This window comes from Phaethon aethereus, assembly GCF_964289735.1.
Source record: "Phaethon aethereus genome assembly, chromosome: Z".
Taxonomy (NCBI): domain Eukaryota; kingdom Metazoa; phylum Chordata; class Aves; order Phaethontiformes; family Phaethontidae; genus Phaethon; species Phaethon aethereus.
Genome location: NC_138577.1, coordinates 14,075,482 through 14,096,627, shown reverse-complemented (window position 1 = coordinate 14,096,627; position 21,146 = coordinate 14,075,482). Strand labels below are relative to the sequence as shown.

The 21,146-nt window shown below is 39.1% G+C and overlaps 1 protein-coding gene across 1 annotated transcript; it reads left to right on the top strand.

Annotated features, from left to right (window-relative positions):
- The first annotated feature begins 578 nt into the window (after positions 1-578).
- On the top strand, positions 579-14,955 carry C1QTNF3 (C1q and TNF related 3). The gene is made up of 6 exons (XM_082012872.1): positions 579-869; positions 5,110-5,221; positions 7,844-7,998; positions 11,552-11,681; positions 13,172-13,271; positions 14,678-14,955. Exons 1-6 carry the CDS (start codon positions 582-584, stop codon positions 14,835-14,837), a joined length of 945 nt encoding a protein of 314 aa, XP_081868998.1. The 5' UTR covers positions 579-581; the 3' UTR covers positions 14,838-14,955.
- The last annotated feature ends 6,191 nt before the right edge of the window (positions 14,956-21,146 follow it).

Sequence of the window (21,146 nt, the reverse complement as noted above, 5' to 3'; positions counted from 1 at the left end):
ATATGCAAAAGCTCCTCTTGTGCTTTTGTTTCCTAATTGCTCTTGGAAGGATTTTTCGGACTGGGCTGACGCAGTTGTGTGTGTGAATTTCCTGGCAAATAAGGTAGGTGACTGTGTCCAAAAGACATTTAAGAGTGTGAATTCACAGCCTTTCCATGTCTAATCAAGGAGCGTAAACCATTAGCCACATGTTCTCCATTTCCATCACATTTTTTCACACTTAAACAAAAACATGCCAAAGAAAAGGTGCTACATTTTTTAATGCCCCCAAATAGGAACCACGGGAGTCCGTTAAATGCTGTGGTCATTTCCAGCATACAAATCAATTTTCCTTGTGGTGGTGAAGTGGTGAATAATGCCTGGTTTGTTTAAAGGAGCATGACTGATTTTGGATGAAGGATCCTGTCACTTTGGCATTTTTAGTTTTATTTATTGCACACAACCGTATAAAAACTGGTACTGGTCTCAGTGCCAGGCTTACTAGTGGAAAAGCTGAAAGGACCACATAACTCCTGGTGCAGCAAAGACGTTCTACTTCTGCAAGGCATTTGCTGGACTCCTGAAAAATTATTTTGAATAACATGGCAGAGAAGGATTTCATCAGTTGGCATCTACTGGCTTTATTTTTTCTTCCATTTTGCCTGTGTCAAGATGAATACATGGAGGTGAGCAGAAGATCTTATAAACCAGTGGCCAAAGTATTGCAAAGTCACCACCAGACTGGCCATAAAGGTTCCAGAAGCAGGGAAATATTGAAACAGCGGAGTCAACTTATAGAGTGGACTGTTGATAATAGCACTTCTACAGACCAAAAAGTCCTGAGACCAGAGGTAGATGATGTAGAACTGACTACCTCAGATAGAGTCCAGGTACTCTGTATTAATCTTCTAAAGATATTTTTAAAGCTAATGAGATCTTTTTTTTTTTTGCTAAGATTATTAATGATATATTTATGAAATTATTTTTATTAAGGTTGTGTATTGGTCTGTATCTTGCTGGGTTGCTTTACAGGATCTTTTAATGAGCTGGTAGAACCAGCAGTGGTTGGGGACACTGGTTTCAACATAGACAGCAGCCTTTTGTTTTGCTGAAACTGTGATCCTGTGCAATCATATGTTCTGATATACAGTCTCTCAATTATTTCAAGGTATTACTTATTTAATACATTAAAGCTTTAGATTCTCTTAACTCATTTGGATGTGAAGGAAAACAACAGAATTTATAGAGGCATTTGGAAAGATTCAATTAGCAAAGAATAATTTTACTTGAAAATTATGTACATAAGGTATATTCTTTTGAGCTTGAGACAAACAATGAAATTCTGAGTGTTCAAAAATTTTATTTTAAGGAATAGCTTGAAAAAAACAGATACTAATGTAATGAGTAGATGTAATAAATCAGCTTGACAGTTTCAGATTAAAAAAGACTCGGAATGAAACTCTAAATCATCCGTAGTATCTGCATTTTAAACTGTGAATCTTTTTATGCCTTTTCCATGGCATTTTGGATATTATAGTCATTAGCTCACAGCAAAGGGAAAACAGAATAATTTGATTATACATAAAAAATTGCCATCCAAATTTAAAATGAAAAATCTGAATGGCAGAATATGAAGTTTTTCTAGCACTAGGCAAAAAAAAATTCCACTCAAATGAAGTTTTTGTTGATTGATATTTTTTAGAAACAAGAATGTAAGTGTTTTGTTCTTATTGCTGATACACGTTTGAGTCCTGTATAGTTCACCCTTTATAATTTGGTTTTTAAAACTCTTTCAGAGCAAAGTATGATATTTTGAATTCCAAAAATCATAGACATGCAGACAAATGTTGAATAATAACTTACTTCATGATAAACAGAGAGGACATTTGATTTTAATCGTGTCCTAGGCTTGAAGAACTGGAACACATCCAAGTATGGGAATATGTTTAATATACCACTATATTCCCTGTATTTAAATTTTATAGTGCATTGCATTTCGTATTTCTTGGGCAGCAGTTATATGTTCCTCTGGTGCACTCAGCAAAATGGATATTTAACTGTAGGTATGTTAAATTGCACCTGTAGTATATAAACAGTGTAAACCTTCAGGTATATAGTCCAATGAGCCAGCTAGTATGTGCTTACCTCTTTACTGCAAAGAGAATCGTGCAGCTGCATACTACAGACCATGTATTATTGGTACTAAAAGAAGATTGCCCTTTACCTCAACATAATTTCAGATATTTCAGGATTTAATACCAAATTACAACTTTTTTAGGGGTCAGAATCTCCCCCACAGAAAGTCTGACTGCGTTTGGGGTGCATTGCATCAAACTCCTTAGAGTGTGATGCAATCATATTTGGAGTTGCCTGCTGGGGAAAGAGGCTGTGACGTTATAACTGAGCCTAGCTAGTCTGAATACAGCTGATGAAAGCCATTTACCTGCCAGACCCTCTCTAAGAAGCAATCTTTGCTAGGGAAATGAGGCAGCTTTTGGCTTACCGAAATGAAATGGAGCACTAGCAGATGCATGACAGGGATAATCCATCACAGAGTGGCTGACGCAATAGGTATTTTCCATCTCTGGACCCCAGGGATTTCCAAGCAGAGGAGGAACAAAGGTGGCATGGACATGTTCTAATTCATGTCAAACCTCTCCCTTCCCCTTGAGCTATCTGAAAGCTGTTTCACCCCTAAGTCCCTACTTACTTTGTTATCTTAACTCTGGCTGGAGAATCTCACCCTCTTGCTAAAATGTTTTAAAGGTCCCGTTCCCTGTTGTGGCACACATTGGGGTTTTCTGCATTGGGTACAAGGCCAGTTTCCATGCTGCTGGTAACTTAACGTAAAATATACTATGCATTTTTCAAGCACAAGAACTCTTAGTGACTGGGGAGAGCCATGCCAGACACATTCTTCCTTTTCAGGTTGCTTTTTGAAAACCTTCAGGTATCCCTCAACCTACTGGTATTTTACCCTGAATTTTGGCAATTTTGGTCTGTTTAATTCTTTGCTAGTGAAGGGGCATGGAGGGCCTTAGTGCCCACAGAGACATGCTATTTTGCATTCAGAACAGGAGCCAAGAATGGTGGATGTACATTACTAGTCTTCTGTGTTGTCTTAGACAATATAACAGAAACCCATAAAATTAATCAGAAAGTGAAAAAGGGCTGGGTCTGCAATTATGATTTATTCACAGCTTTAAGTTAAGGGAATTTTATAGACTATCCGTTGCCTAGAACTGCCTTCTAAATATTAAATCATAGGAAACTCAGCAAATAGCCTCAGAAATACTTCCAGTCTTCTATCTGTATTAGGGAATCAATGTGGCAGATGCATTTCACAAGTTCCTAAATCATATTCATGTTCTGAGAGCAATGCCAAAGATTCATTGTGCAATGAAATTTATGTGCAAATGGCTGCATAGGACACCTTTGGCAAGTAGGTTGTAATTAATCTCTTTGTCCCATTTGAGTGTAATTTTACTTCAGGAACAGTTTTTTCCTTTAAATGTACTCTTCATGAAGTATTTGTTTTTAGAGATTAAAAGACAGGATAGTTCTTGGCAGCTGACTGTGAACATTTTTTTCCTCCTAGTCAAAGGATCAGTAAAGATAATAAGTCAATACTACTTTATGACTTGCATAAGCAGTTATTTTGAAGTCAGTGGAACTGTTCTCATGCAACCAGGCTGGCAGGACTTTTCTTATTTCACATGTAATAACCTGCCGAGCTTTTCGAGAGATAAATGCCAAATAGCATTTGGTTTTGACCAGCACTAGTACGTATTTTATGATAAGCATAGATGGTTAGCTGATAATGTCGTTGAGGATTTCAGTGCATTGGGTAAAAAACCAAATTTTACCTGTGCAGAGGGAGTCTCACATGCAGTCCAGATTTCTGGATTCATGTCTTCCCTCACCTATAATCCACAGTTCTAAGTCATTGGCTATTTCTAGGTTGATATGATTTATTAGCTTTTGACAGGTGTGTATATAGCTGGCCTTCTCATTTAGCATGACTATGAAGCACTATTAAAAAAGAGCTGGACATTTTAATATCAACACTCAACATTAGCATTTCAGGTGGTGCAAAATGCTTGCACAATTCCAGTCCTCTTGTACTTGGCTGCCCTTCAAGGACTGAAAATGAGCGGAAAGCAGGGCTATGTCTTCTCTCATATGAGGAAAGCTTTAAACAGTGTGTCTGGTGATTGCCAGTTATGTTCTTCCTAAAAACTGGGAGGGATAAAACAGCAAGAAAGATATGAACAGGTTCTCCAGGAACAGACAGTCCAACAGACAGAACACGTTTTTCTCATGAAATATAGACTTTATCCAGAATTAAGGTAAAAAACATAGTATTGACCAAAATACCATAAATATGAATCCCTTCTGCCCATAGACTTCTGCAAGTCTTAACATTTCCATAACTCTTTGAATATGAAGCATATTTGTTGAGCTGTCAGATCAGTCTTCATTCCCATGGTAGCTCCACCCTCAGTGTTTCCAGCTAGAGACTTCATGTGTCTGTCCCATTGGAGGAGTTACAGCATTTGGTGGCATGAAAGGGGTTTTCTGTATCCATAAACATAAACTCCTAAGCCTCTTGAAATTAATGAGTTCTGGGGGTGTGCTTGGTATTGTTCAATACACATTTTTGAACATGTCCTTTGGGTGTTCCAGCACAGTTTTCTTTAAGTCTAGTGGAGTTCATTACTTAAGGTCAAATGAAGTCCCTTGTGTCCTTAGGCTTGTTTGTCAAGAAAGGTCAGCTGAAATGTGGGATCAGTGAAAAGCAGGATAGGAACCTAACTGAAATATTCACCAAATTTTCATTACTTGGTATTATTTTATTTTCAAAACCCTCATTATTCGATAGGACAAGTTGTTTTTATATAATAATCGTATAGCTCTTAGAACACTTGAAGAGCTATTTCCTTAAGTCTTCCAAAAATAATATCTTCAGGGACAACCTAAGTATGGGAGATTTCAGCCCAGATAAGAAATGTTTTGAAAACTTAGCAAATATATAAACAGAGAATATATAATGAAGACCCTGTAATCGACATGCATATGATTGATGCCCTCCATGAATGAGCTATTCAAATCTTATTTTTGTGCACTTAGCCCCCACAAACCGGACCACAGAATCCAGATTGTAGCTCCTGCTGCCGTGGTGACTTTGGAGTTCGACTCTACCAAGGGCCCCCAGGACCTCCTGGGCCCCCTGGGATGCCAGGTAAAGATGAAGTTTGATTGATTGTTCGATCAGTCTAATTACAGGCTGTAAATTACAGGCTATTCTATGAAATATCAGAGAATGGTCCAAACATCGGTATTTGGGGATGGACTCAGAAACAAGTTTTTCTAGAATTTCTGGGGAGACAGAGATTTTCAGCTGGACTCTAAAGTCTTTTCCAGTGAAAACCCATTTGTTATTAAAATTCAGATTTCACAAATTCATACTGAAAGTAATCTTATTACATTTCTAGGGCAAATGGTATCTCTTCTTAAACCAGCATAAAGCTTCCGTTAAAGTTGGAAGAACTTGTTCCCTGGAGTTGATTACTGCGATCACCTTTGAATATCCAGCTATGCTATTGTGTACTTATTGTATATAAGATACAATATAATACAATATTGTATATTGTGTATTCAAGAGGGTTTTTTCATCTATCATACTGCTAGGCAATCCTTTACAGAGACACACATGCTTCTATTCTCTCACAGAAATTTTTTTCTTTCCCTTCTTTCTTCTTGTCTTCCATAATAAAAAGTACACTTTGGCAATTAAAAATGCACACAGAAGAACAGGATACACAAGAAAAGGGTATACTTCAATCTGATCGTTGGTGTAGAAAAAGAAGAGCCTAGAGAAAGGAAGAAGATAGTTGCATGTTGGTGTACGTTTGTTACAGACCTACCTTCAGGGATTTGAAAATCAAGATTCTTAAAGCAGATGTATAACGTAAATGAACATATCACTGACTGATAGATTTGTCTCAAAAGCTTATGTCTTCTGTATCACAATAAAAATGCAATTTAATAATTCTTCTAACAAATGTACTGACAGCAACATACATGATAGATAATGATACATCAAAAAAAAAAGCAGTGATTTTTGATAGAAACAGTTTACAGTAGCAGTTAAATCTGACTGTTATGAAAGTAAATCTGACTGAATAAAGTGTTTCAAGAAGTAGCTTCAGTTGGCAAAATATTGAAATAAATTGTTACTTTGACATATTTTGGGTATTAGGCAAAAAAAGGTCATAGGCATGTTTTGTATTAGCCTGCTGTAAGCTACTAATGCATCAACCTGCTATAAAAATACTATTGACCATTACAGAATTAAGAAAAATCTAACAGTGATGCCCCTTGTGCAGAAATATTGCATTACATATTAATAAATTATTGGCTTCTTAGAAGCGAGACACTATTTTCCATTAGACCCACACTTTCAAGGCTGCAGTGGAGTGGAATTACTGGGACACAGCCTGTTCCCAGCTTTGCCCTTTCCTCATGCGAGGATGTATCTCGGTCACACCTTCTTGTCACCACAGAATGCCACAAACACATGGCCGACAGCAACCATCTGCAGCCTGCAGTTTCTCTGTCTCCTTCATCTGCTGCATTTCGTACCATTGTGCCCATAAGTGGAACGACGACAGCTGCTTTACCCTTGATTGAACCAAACATTTCCTGCAGACTGCTGTTCTGAACTTATAGAGGAGTAGATCTGGCTTTACATGAGGGATCATCCTTGTTATTTTTAAGAGTTATTGATTTCTCTACCCAAACAAGAATTCGCTTAATTCCTTCCACCATTTAGCTTCCTTGTTTCAAGTAAATTTTTTCTCAATATAAAAATTCTAAAGAATAAATCATTAGATTTGATCTCAAACAACACCATCTTCTTGTAAATTCATAACCAGAATGACTAATCAGAGAACAAGCGGAGTAGCGAATAATCTAATTTATGTTCAGATAGAATTAGAACAATGATAACACTAATTAATCCCCTGAGAAATTAATTGAAAGGTCAGGCTTTTGCTTCAAGTAGGCATAATAATTGCTCAGTGATTCAAGCCAATTTAAAAATTTTGTCAGTCACAGAGTAATTTCCTCAGTAAAAATCAGGAAATAAGTAATGCCGCAGATACAGGAATATGTTTTTATAATGACCCTTTTTACAAGAAGCCATCTCAGAAAAGCTTCATTATAAAAATTTTGACTTTCTTTAAATCCAGGAACATGGAATGAATCAACCCCTTCAATCTAACCAGCACCCTAAGAATGCACATTCTCCCATTTTTGGCACAGATGGGTCATTTAGCTAGTTTAAGGCTACAGCCATTCTTCATTTGTGTAGACACGTTTTAAAGATAGCAAATTGTTACTCAAAATTATCTTATTCTATCACAATTAACTTAAATTATCAGGAAATAAGTTTTTACACAAAAGGAAAAGCAAGAGTGTTTATGCAGGCTACCTGGTATGTGTCAACAGGCAGTGGCTTTTGCTTTCCTTGAGCCTCACATCTGCTGAGGTCTTGTCCTTGCACATCTCCCCAATAATGCAATGACTTGAGATATCAGCAGTTTGTACACCAACAACAAGGCAGCATGAGGGTTAACTCTTAAACATCAATCTAGGTCCTTCTGGAACCTTGCTCATCAAAACCTTTACCTTCAGCTTAACCACACAGCTGTTTCTTACCCATCGCAGCTCAGTCTGGGTTTTATGGTACTGAAAAGTCCATGTGTTGCAAACTGGTGGAAAAGGACCCTGTCTCAGTTATCTGTTAAAATACATTATATGAAATTATTTAACTTAAACAGAAAGCTCTGTTTCCTTTAAGGAAATCATGGAAACAATGGAAATAATGGAGCAACAGGCCAGGAAGGAGCCAAAGGTGAGAAAGGAGACAAAGGAGATATGGGACCGAGGGGAGAGCGTGGCCATCACGGACCCAAAGGCGAGAAGGGTTACCCTGGGATTCCCCCAGAGCTACAGGTACAAAATCTCTGGCTTGTGTTGGCTGCAGCAGTTCTCAGGTTATGGTTTTCTTTTGTGAAAAACATCACCTAATTACTGTAAGATACTTAAGAAGAAAATCCCCCTGTAGATTAATACAGTGAGGGACATATATAGCCCTTGTCGTGACTGGGAAATGTGCTTTGCCACATCTTCCTGGAAAAGAAAGACATCAGGGCTTAGTCTTTCTTTAGAGCAAGAATCCAGCTGAGAAGTGGGCAGGAAGAAACACACATGACTCCCTTTTAGGGTAGAAAGCCAGTATCTGGGTCATTAAAGGAGAATAGCGGTGACTAACATTTTTCTATCAAGCTGTATCACATATGTAACTGCACTTCCTCTGGCATATAAGAAGAGTAAAGGAGTCACTCAGGCCCATGCTTCTAAGGTCAGTCAGGCTTTGAGAGATTCTCAGAAGCACATGTATCCAACTCCTCAAAGTATGGGGTCAAAACCTCTGAGGGAAGACAGAAGTCTGAGGAGTTTGAAAAATACCCCTCAGTAGCTATCTGTGTTTTTGTATGTCTACATACCTTAAATATGTTGAGAAGCATGTACGTTCTGCCTATGAATGAACCACCCAAAAGCCAGATGAGTACTAAAACATGGATTCAAGCCTGAGCTGACAGGCCCTGCTGAGGGACTGGATATATTTGTTTGGGCTCAACACTGTGTTGGCATAGTCCCATTGCATTAGAGCTTCTTCATGTCCCTGGAATCTGGCAAATGGTGGAGAGCTTATGTGTATACATATGCACCTGCAGAAAAGGAGCAACATGATGTAGCCATGTTCTTAAGGCAACCAAAAGTAAATAAGACTTGAGTAACTAAGACCCTTGGTTGCTGTTGCAAAGGGATTTAAAAGAGTTGTCCACACTGTATACCGCTGTGTAGCAATGTATGAGAAATTCAGCTGCAATAGCAGGAAGACTTGACTATCTCCATGACATAGCACAGCTAAGGTGCTAAAGGCAAGCTTTAGATGCATGGCAAGACGTTGAGACCTATCCCTCCTGGTCTCCTGCTGCCACTGTGGAAGGGACTTCTGTAGGTCAGATCAGCCAGCCCCATGTGGGCGAATCTTAAAGCACTTCGGATGGCACTAGGTGCATTTCTGTGCGCAAGTGATTGCAGTCAGATTCAGCTCCAGAGAGCCTACATGTAAGGGAAGCATCTAAGCTCCCATTACAATTACTGAGGATCTAGAAGAGCCGATCAGCTTCATCTCACAGTCACTGCTACTTTTGGGCAAGTGAGACTTCAGACACCACATAGGAGATAGATCTCCAGAAACTATAAGGGAGTTTACATCCTCATTCACACATATACACTTTAATGGAAGTGCCTTAGTCTTGGTCTGATTTGTACCCTCAAACCAAGTTTACCACAAAAGGGACAAAATGGAATATGGCAAACGTGCACAAAAAAACCCGCTTCCGAACACTCTGACTATGGGGAAAACTGAACTTCTGATCTATTTACAGATCTACACCTTTCAACTGAAGGATACTGTTTCCCAACAACAGTCATTCATATATGTTTTATATCTCATAAAAGGCAGCAAATTAACAGCAAAATCAACAGTATAACCAAGGTGTGCAGTGTGGGAAAATGGCTTTGGATTTCCTGGCTTTGTTTATGTTTGAATTCTCCACCCTAGGTTGCATGAAGATGGGATAATTGCACAGAATAAAATTCACACTGAAAGTAGTTCCCCAAATTGCTGGATCTTTGTAATAAAGCAGAATTAACATTATAGCTGAATATCTTCAAAACATATTTGTTTTAATTACATTCAACATAAATCCTTTTGCAATTTTAAAATGAGCTATCAGCAATTTTTTCTTACATAAAGATAGTGGTAGTAATTTAATTAAAAACTGAATAATGAAAGAGGATGAAAAACAAAAGCTCATATTGCAATACCTACTTCCAAGTAAAATTCCATCACTATTTTTAACAGATGTGTTTAAAAATTCTTTACATCGTATAGCATATCATTTCTTGTTAACATCATGCTTAAGAATTTTAGAGGCAGGGGGTAGAGAAGAAAACTTTTTTGAATACAATACTGTTTTAAGTACAGGATTATTTTGAAAGACTTGGCATGTCCATGTTGATCTGCTAGTTCAAAATGAGACCTAGGGAGAAAGGAAATCTTTTTCAACCTTTCTGAGCAGCCCAAGAAAAGCAGCTTGGTGTCAAAGAGAACATGAAATGGAATCCAGACAAAAAGCAATAAATTCCATCAAGCTGCCAGTGCAGCTGCTTTCCTTTAACACATCATGAACTTTGATGTGATACTGGCTGAGCAGCAAGAAGTTAACAATTTGCTGCTATAGAAAATGCATCCATGCAGGGATAAGGAGAATCAGCCCAAGCTTTCGGCTCACATCTGGAGCTCCTCAAATTTCTGAGCAGATGGCTAATGACTTCCATTGTTGGATCTGGACTTGCATTTGATTTTGCCCATTTTGGTTTTGTTCTCATTTGGATCTGAAATCAACAGAAGTTTGGGGTTGTTTTTTCTTTAATACCAGTATAGCTGGAATCTCATGAAAAACGTTGTTTTTGCAAGGGGCAGTAACAACTATAGTTGAACACTTCTCATCTAAGATGTTAAGAGATAAAAAGCCAAGTCATTGTGACCTTCTGGCATGCAGGTGCAGCAATTCTGCCTGTACCCTGTTTACTGTCAGCCAGATGGGGAGATCACAGACTGATGGAAGAGATAACCCCCTTCCCGGCCCATGCATGTTGGCAGGGTCATTCCCTGGTATCTTGCTGAGGGCAATTTGAATTGTCCAGTGTGGGAGGTTTGGCACTGCTTCCTATGAAACATTTTCCATGGCCAGTACGTCTCACTGCAAGAAGTGTAACATGAAGTTGAAGCACAGTTTTCACTTTCTTAGTTTCCTACGTTGGTTTCTGCTACCCTTTGTGGTCGTGACTGAGGGTACAGGGCAACTGGAAAGAGAAAAAGCACTGAATGTTGAGTGTCAGTAACTGCACTTCTAGAGGACCTCCAATAAAAATGCTTAGTGTATCTCTGAAGGTAGTTAGCAAGAAACACTAATGTGTCTGGTTTCTACTGAGCATTATTTATTTCACACATTCAGTTAAAAGCAATATCCAGTCTAAATGCATTGGGGAATATATAGAAACTAATTAACTAATTACCTTTTTTCAGAAACACTATCCATTTCAATACCAGTTTTCTGTTGCATCATTCCAGAGAGACTTAAAAGTAAATAAAATCCCAAACGAAGGTTCTGACCTGCAAACGCTTGCCCATACGTTTACTTTTACACTCATGAACAGTCCAATTGAATGTAAGAAGCCTAGTCCTCTTCCAGTTTCATTCAATAGGAGTTTTGTGACTGGAGTTTAATGGTCTTGGAGCAGGCCCTAGAAGAACATCTCTGGCAGGAAAATAAACAGACTGCAAATACAGGAAAAAATTCTGTAGCTGATTCCTCTACACATGTGCGTTTTGTGAACAACTGCCTGAACCAGAACTGCATTTTCGCAGGTCGCATTCATGGCTTCTATGGCTACTCACTTCAGCAACCAGAACAGTGGGATCATCTTCAGTAGTGTCGAAACCAACGTTGGGAATTTTTTTGATGTCATGACTGGGAGATTTGGTGCTCCAGTGAATGGTGAGTGTCTGCAAAAAAAAAAAAAAAGAAAAACACAATTCTGGGAGCTATATGGAGAAGCATGGTCAATAATGAAGAGAAACTAGTTAACTGCCTTGGCACAAGGCACTGATGAGACTCGCCCTGCATAGCTCTTGTGATCTACTTTCAGGAAAAATTAAATTGGAAACTGAGTAAGCCAAGAGAGGGCTTGCCAGCCAGTGAGACTAGTGCTGGCACAAAGGCAGGAGGAAGAGGCATGGCCAGAGCTGGGGAGGGAGCAGGGCCATCTACTTTGAGATCTTTAGCCCTTCAGCCATTGTGATGAGATAACGATGACCTTGATGTTGCAGCAGCAGCAGCTGCACAGTCGCCTCCTCCACTTCCTGCCTCCAGTCGCTCTTTTCATCCCCACCTTCCCTCATGCCAGTTCAGCTGTGAGCTGGCCTGCAACAGATATGTGGCTGGAAATGAGGCATTGCAGTTTTTCCTAAGTTATTTTTCATCTGCATCAATCCCCTGTTTTAGGCAGCTGTGGTGTAGGAAGAACAATAGCAGATGGGGAGGCAGGGCCATAACTAAAAACATGTCTAAGCAAAGCCTGAAACCACCTTCTTCCACTTGGCCTTTCTCACCCTGCCATTCATTTACTCACTGGTATGGAAAATGATATTAAATTAAATTTTAAATTAAAGTCAGGCCCTCCACACTTGCTGTAGCACATCTGACTGATGGGGGCGTGTGTCCTCACAGCTGCTTCCTTTGGAGGTTAATGTATATGTGGATGTCAGTAAACTTTGACTCACAATGTTTTATTGACTTTGATGCAAACTCCAAGCTCCCATTCCAGGGTCAGTGCTACAGACGTACTGTTCAGGAACCGCTAACTTGTCTTCCTGTCTGGGGGAGTCTTTTAGAGCTTATGACACATAATATGGTTGCTCTGCACCTTTCAGCCAGAGAAAGAACTAAAAAGAAAAACAGCGATGGTAAGGTTGTGTTGTGCGAGGAGGGAAAGCGGTGGCTATGTCTGCATTGTTCGGGATGCGGTACGGCCAGGTGAGCAGCAGCGGGTGCTGCTAAAACCACTAATGCCCTGCCAGATCTGGGCAACATGCTGGCTATCTGCAGCCCCTGAGGCTGAGCCCTGGCTAGCCTGGAGGCTGCCCTTTTGAGAGAAGGCAGGGGGAAGAAGGTAAGGAAAAAAGGTGAGAGAGGGGTCTCTAGACTCAGCCTCTGGGAAATTGCCCTTTCAGTGAGAAGCAAGGGATGAGTGGTCCTGCTATGTTCAAATACAGTCATTTCTCTGGAACAGGATGTGGCTGAACCTCTGCCATGTGTAGAATAAAAATGAATCAGATTTTGGCACCCTATAAGCAGAAGCAAAATACCCACTGACAACTGGAAGGTAATTTCGGCCTTGGTTGTTGTTTTTTCTGAGCAAGAAGCACAAGTTTGTACATCACTACCTCCCTCTATGAAGCAAACGTTGTATTTGCTAATCTTTTCAGGGGTGTATTTCTTCTCCTTCAATATGATGAAACATGAAGATGTGGAGGAAGTGTACGTGTATCTGATGCATAATGGTAATACAGTTTTCAGCTTGTATAGGTAAGTGAAGGGCCGGGCCATTTTAATGTGAAAGACATGTTTGCACAGATGTGATAGCTTGCTCACATTTCAAGACACATTAAATTGTTCATTTTTTCTAGAAATTATGTAGTGTAAAATAACCAGCAAAGAAAAACTACTGTATTTTGCCATCCTCAACTTGCAAATTTGGATCATACCTGCCACAGATCTTGGACTTAAAATTCATCCTTGATCCCAAGTTTCTAAAAGCTCAGGGGAAAGGAATTAGCACTGCAGGTCAGGGCTGGAGTCCAAGGGTAATATGCTGTCATTCTGCTAAAATGTATCTTCAGCCTCATTTTGTCTGTCAGACGAGTAACAGTCTTGTTAAAGATTAGGGGAGAGCAATTTACTTTAAAGGTGGAAAAGAATTGCAGTGGTAAGGATGAGTAAGAAGCAAAGGTCTTCCATTTACTGGCTTTGTTATCATTAGCACACTTGGAATAAAAAGTTTCTGAACTCTTTATTTTAGCTGAAGGATGAGCAAGGTAACATTCACTTCTAGCTTACCAACTTCCACAAGGGTCAGGTCAAGAAGCTCATAGCCAGATGGACATCTGAAAAAAAAAGTGTTTGAAAAAAACTATTATTTCTTTAATACCCACCAAAGGTCTGATGCCAAAACTAAACTTCTCTCCTCAGCCTGAACAAACAGACACAAAAGCTTAGATTGATCACACTGGATTTTAGGCACTTAGACGACAGCAGGTTCGTTTAATCAGTCAAGGTTTCTTCAACAGCCCGTACCTGAAGCACCACCAAAGGGTGATTCATTCCCAGTAGATCTTTCCTGCAAAGGAAAAAGTGCCCAATTTTTATCCCTGAAGCACTGATGTCAGAAAACACAACAGGTGGAAGAAAGGGAACCAACGTTCACACAAAACCAGCAGGTTAGCCCACATCAAACGTGCCTACGTTCCAATGAAAGGCCTCAGGATGGAGTGAGCTGCCTGCTTCTGCTCACCGCCTGTGCTGGGAGCACAGGGGCTCGGGTCACACGAGACTGCTGACATGGGGGCATTTAAAATTAGCTGAGATGAATCCAAGGGAAAAAGGGCATCACAGGGGTGTTGTGATGAATGAGCAGTGTTTTATTCTAAACAATAAATTTGTTCCTGTGCCCTGGAAAAAAATACATAAGTCAAACTTACAGAATTTCAGAAAGAATTAAATGATGCAATTAGGTAAGGTGCAAAATTTGACTGGGAGATCAAATGCAGAAAGGTGCCAAAATTTCCTCATAAAGCTGAAAAAAATTGTGCAAGCCTTTCAAGGAAGTTTTGCTCAGGAGAACAATGTGCTTTCTTGGATTCTTTTTTTAAAATTTGTTTGCTTGTTCATTGTTGAGAAGCAAAAAGCTGACTTGTTAAAATATTCATCCTTAGCTATGAATCAAAAGGGAAAGCAGACACTTCAGGAAACAGTGCTGTGCTAAAACTTGCCAAGGGAGATGAAGTTTGGCTGCGAATGGGAAATGGAGCCCTCCACGGGGACCATCAACGCTTCTCTACATTCGCTGGGTTTCTTCTTTTTGAAACCAAGTGAAAAAAGAAAAAAAAAAACAAATAGATATCTACCTAAGGAGATTTCTTTTTTTGGAACTGGTATTTTTCTCTGGCCTCTGAAATAGCATTAAAACATTGAGAGATCAAGAAGGCTTGTTTTGATGCAATGCATTGCTATTTGTGTATCAGAGATGAGCTAAATACATTTTGAAGTTGACACTTACAGATTCACAGAAGATGTATTGTTATCTGGGTTGTATCTAGCAAATCATTAAATGTTGCCATTGTTCTCTTCTCCAAAGTGACTAAAAAACAAATGAAAAGGAGTTTAAATAATTTAAAGATCAGTTTGCGCAGTAAAGTAAATTTTGTCTGTAAATACACTTTAGTTAAGTATATGTCAGGAACTGAACAATTGATTCATGTTTTTCTGTTCATTTATTCAGTTCTTACTACATGTTCATTTAAGTTTGCATCATGGAAACAGGCCTGAATGAATTATAAGTAAGCTTATAATTACATTATAAGCTCAGTTGAGACCAGATTTAAAGGAAGATGTTTCTACTGGACTAGAATGAACTTTACAAATAGAAGAAAAAAATGTGAAAATAAAGATGTCAAGGATTCAGGTTTATCACATTCCTGTCTTAAACCTCTGAAGATGTATCTGGTAACATTTTTCATAGATTTTTAGTATATATTTATGCTCTCTTTCTTTTAGAAAAAGAGTGGTAGCAATTCTTGCCTAATTAGCAGCTTAAATCTAAAGTAAATTAGCCTTCGGAGTGCAGGGGATCAGACAGGGGAACTGTGATGTTTCTTCCTAGCCTTCAAATTGCTAAAGCCTGATGTAACTGAATGTAAGGTGTCAAAGCAGAGGCATTCATGCTGTAAAGGCTGGGATATGCCAACAGCACAAACAGAGAAACACACACTTTGTGGAGTTTGGAGCTGGTTTAGGAGGATGTATCTTTTAATATTGCATACTTACTTAACAGTGAAGTTGTTGATACAGTTTTTCTACCAATCTTCCACGAACCAGTATTTCAGGAAAAGACATTGCAGCCTGGCAAAGCAGCAGCTAACCCCGTTCAATATTTAACTGGTGAAAGCAAACGCTGGCTGGCTCAGAAGGTCTGATCACAGTAAACTGAGCCATTCTTTAGCATAAATATTTGCTAACGGCTTTTCAAAATTTGGGTACCCTAAATCCTGTCTTGCTATTTTCTTTTCACTGGAATCAGCATCAAATATACTAAGACAATATTGAAGTCTGAATGCATCTTCTGCACATTCTGGCTCTCCACACATGGTGAAATATGAATTACATTTTAACGGACATTACATTTTAACCAGATGTTGCCTGCCATTAATGTATAACAAGGTGGGGTTAGGAAAACATTTATTTGAAATTCTTTTATGCTGGAAACAGATACCAGTAGCATGACAATAGAGCAAACAAATCAAAATTTGCCCTATGAATTTGTATGTCGTTGTACATGCTCCCAGTGTATGTAAACCACATCTTACTATGAAAAAAGCGTGTTGATACTTGATGATTATGACTTGTGAATTTTTAGTTTTATGCATCAACCACTGAAAATATTAGCTTTGATGAAGTATTGTCTAATGAGTTTTATTGTTTCTTTTTGAACTTGGGTCAGGTTTGCACCCCATAGGTTTTCAAAACCTGAGACCACGTTATTTTAATAAGCATTTTAGTAAAATGCTGGCATGCCTTCAAATTAAAACACACTCACCAGGTAATCAAATAATGTTATTCTTTTGGAATAGGTGCACAAGTTGTATGAGATATACAGCATCATGAGCTAATGTTCACAGTAGGAAAAATCTTGAAGTATTTCTTGTTGTGTTAGGAATGTTTGCTTATTTTGTAAAACATACATTTATTCAATAAAGATTAATACTCATAAAACTATACTGGTTTGTTCATATCTCTATTTATTAAGGACCTTACCATTTGGAGACTATGGAGATACATTCTTAATATGTATTTCCTAAGCATTCATTTTTCTACTGAAGAGGAAAAAGCCAGCATTAAGGGTCAAAATATATTTATTTTACATGTGTGTAAAATATACACACATAAAATTTAAATCCCTAATGTTTCCTTTGGGGACTTAGTTTTCCTTTATGGCATGGCCATTTTAATCCATTTTGGTCAGAATAAAGCATTTAGAAACTATGGTACATACACCCAATTTAAGCTCCTTTACATTATCTCTCATAATGGCCATGATATAAAAGAAAGCCAAGTTTTGCCATTCTCATTTTATGTTGTTTTCACAAGTTTTGTGCACCTTGGCCTGCCAAGAGAGGAAAGCAGCTAAGAATCCCCACAAAAGCTTCTGACCAAACAGCAGCATGGTTTCTGTTCCAAGGTTAAAGCTAAGAGGTTTTTTACATCAAGGTTGAAACTTCCTAGTTTTTGTATGAAATCTCTGCTGACTGGCTGTTGTAATATTTTACAAATAAATTGTTAAGTATTAATTTCAAAGATCCTTCAAAATATAGCAGCTGATGTAAAAGTCTGCATGTGTGTCTTCCTCTTCCTCAACATTATCAAGTTTTATATTCAGTAAGTCATGCGGAATGTATGGGTTTTTTCAGAAATGTTTATGAAAATTAGTCATCTTTCCACTGCTGCTGCTAATTGAAAGCCTCTTGCTTAGCAAACGCTCAAGACAACATGTCTTCTGTCAGAGACTTTTGCCCTGTATCATAGAATAGGTGGTATCTTGTAATTTGTGTTATGAGTGAGAAACCTTCTGGAAATGCAAAAGCTGCAGTTTGGAGTATACTTAATGATTTCTTGTCTTCACTAAGCTGAGTCTATATCTCTCTCCCGCTCCCTGAGCTCCCAGATTTAACCAAAACTTGATGAGAGCTGCAAGCCCCTGCCTGCCACAGAGCTGTGATTTGGTAGGTGATAATTCTGCCTCTGTGGTAGGAGCTGCCATCCTAGCAGGAGCAAACGCTGCCTCACACAGAGACAAGCTGAGCTCTGCTCCCTGTGAAACACCAGCCCCCACTCTTGGTCCTCCCTTCCCCCTGAGACCCAGGGACCACTGTCCTTCCCCGTGACACCCTTGCAAGGTGGCAGCTCCCACCTCCAGCTGCGTTAGGAGAGGTAAGGGCTGGATGTTGTAAAATAGGACCGTGTGCCACTCGGGACGTGCTGGTTGGAGCCCCTTGGCAGAGGTAAAACACAACTTCTGTGTGAGAAAAACATCAGCCAGAATGAAAACTAACAGAAGGAAGACGTCTTCTGTCTGGGTCCCAGTTTCACGAAAGAAGTGTTTAAAGAAAGAGGAAAGCAGCTGAGTTTACTCTAATTAGAAATCCTGGAGAAAAAAAATCCATCTATGATTTTAGTTTCAGAGGCTGGTCCATGGCCTGAGGGTCACTGAGTCGATTCTGAGGACGCAATTTAGACTGACAACAGTTTGCTGCCTCAGTCCCACTGAAAACCTTGCAAGCCAAAGGGAGGGCTTTAAATAAATTAACAGTTTTCTAAAGGGAAAATAAGGAACACACTCTTCACTCAGATCTTTCACCTTCCCCATGAAATTTTGCATTGAATTTCCTACATTACACTCTCCTGCTTTCTGAAGCAGTTTTTAATAAAAGTGTTTTTTTATTAAAACTCTTTTTTTCTCCTACTTCACTGACGTTATTAAAATGATGCTTTGTGCTCAGAACTAAAAACACCACACAAGGACAAAACATGCAGGTAGTCGCTAAGTGATGTGTGAAAAGGCCCACAGTTCTTCATTTTGGTGAATCAGTAGCAAAATTTCTCTGTTTTGCAGCTAGGTCTGCTTCAGCAACCAAAGGAAATAAAAGCTGACAGTGATCAGTTCAGATTTAAAAATCTGAGGCAACAAAAGGAATTGTGCAAAGCAGTGCTCCAGGCTGGGTGTTGTACTCAGATACCGATGAAGACAGACACAAACTCTAGAAACTACATTCATAAATTAAAATAACTCAACACAATATGCATTTCTTAATATGACCAGGTTCCCTCCAACACCTAAGGGCAACAGCTCCTTTAGTCTTTGGGCCAAACCACGCAGCCCTATCAGGAGCTAGAGTATCTGCAGTGCCATGTTAATTTTCTTTATCAAATATTTTCCTTGAGGGAATTTATGCACAGGAGTAGCAGCAGAGAACAGACATACTTCCCACACCTCGTCCACCTTCTCTCTGGTTAAAATTATACTAAAAACCAAAAAAGTGCCAGAGTCTATTCTCTGGCCCAGAGTTATCATCCGACTATGATAATGCTAATTAAAGTCTCTCAGCCTCCATAGCAGGGTGTCTGCTTGCAAAACTGTCTGTTGGGACTGATCCCTGCCTTGTGCTAACTTTCAAGTAGTCCTCAAGAAAAGTTGGAGGGATAGCTCCTTGCCACGGGCTAAAGGCATTCTCAGGACCATTCTGCTAGCTTAGTTGTATAACCCATCAATTTTGGTAACACAACACTACAATCCAGCAATTCCCAGACATGGCAATTCCTGCTGCTGTTTAATTCACTAATGTGTACACTGTTCCCGAGTACCTTGCAGGCTGAGCAAGGACTAATAATAGGTGGGGGAAGAGACCATGCTGGCTTCTTGAGATTGCAAACGCCTCCCAACAGAATTCACTGGCTAGGTCACTCTTTTCTACCACTCTTTTCTATCACTCGTTTCTACCACTGATGAAATCAGCCCATGGATCTTTGCATGAAGACGGTAAAGATTACAGTGGGAGATGCTCAATATTGTGTGTCTGCATTTGAAGAAGGGCAGGGCATCCTCCATGAACACATTCATGAAATAATAAAACCCATGTGGTGCAGGGTTGTATTAAACAAAGAGACTTCTTGTGTTAACTGGTGAAAAATTGCACAAATGGAGTTTTATCCTTCTGCTTTTCTGAAAACAATCAGCAGATGTGAAGAATTCCACAAAAAGCAGTGTTTTAAAAGAATCGTATTGTTACAACACCAGGAATGGAAATACCTGTGTTAAAATAATCCTTGACATCTTAGCTCCTGTTTCCTGTGACTGTGTCTCACAGTATGTTCTTCCCATCATATAGTCACATGCTACTTCTTGGCCTCATCCAGCAGCAATTATATGATGCTGGCTGACTAAGACATGGGCCATATACTGGAATATGATAGCAAGAGATTAATATAGAACAGCTTCATTCAGTCACTTCATCCAAATGTATAGTTCACGAAGCACTGTTACTATAGAAAATAGAGCATACTGATATGTAAGAAAGAATGGAGGAATTAAACTCACAGCAGCAACCTTCACTGTAGCATTTTCTAAGTTTCTAAGAGCTTCATTTTTCAACCTTAGCAATTCTTTGAAAGAAAATCACTCAAGGCTCTAACAGCACACTGAAGTTGATGACAGTCAAGGAAGTCCGTAAGGACTGGAACTCGGGCCAGAAGATGGGAATTCAGAGTTTGTGCCATTCTGTCATGTGGAAAGTCCTGGCCTGCAGCTGAAAATGCTGGATGGAATTTAATTTGTCTCCTGTTCATCTTTTAAACTAGAAAAGGGTAGAAGTATGATGTTTTGAACAAAATCTTGCAGATACTGTAGTACTTCAGATCTATGCTTTCTTTTTTCCAAGACTACCTGCTTCTCAGAATGGTCCATGTTTTCTTTCTCAAATTATCAAAGGCACAAAAAATAAAGACCATGAACTAGGTATGCCATAACTAAGGTGCAAATAAATGGCTCATGGGCAAGGTGATGGAAACAGTTCATAAAAACACAAGGCTTATCAATCCATCACACTAGCAATGCAGGCGAGATTGTCTTTAATGAATGCAGTGGACAACACTATCCAGCAGGAATGGCTTGCTGGAAGTAAGTTAGGGCAGGATGGCCAAGCGGTAGTACGTGTGGTGCCCAGCACAGAGCTGAAGCTCAGTATCCACGCAAACAAAAATCTGGGGATAACCCTGGTCTAGAATTTCCAGTCCCTACAATAGTGGTTAATAATAAACTCACAGGAAAATATTTATTTTCTACTGATTAGCTAATATGAAGATTAGCTATATAAAGCTACTTGCCAGACTTTTCATCTAAATCATGAAAGCACAGTAATACCATAATCTGTGACTCAAAGGAACTAAAGAATGAGTATTTTGGTTCAGGTACAAAGGTGAAGGTTCAAAGTACAGAAATCACCATCACAGGCATCAGTAATTTGTTATCCTACTTTAACAGAGTATCAGGAGGCAAATTTCTGACACTGTGAAAGTTAATGGCAAAGCTTGTCCACTGCAGCAAGGTCAGATCATCACCCCAATGACTGATGG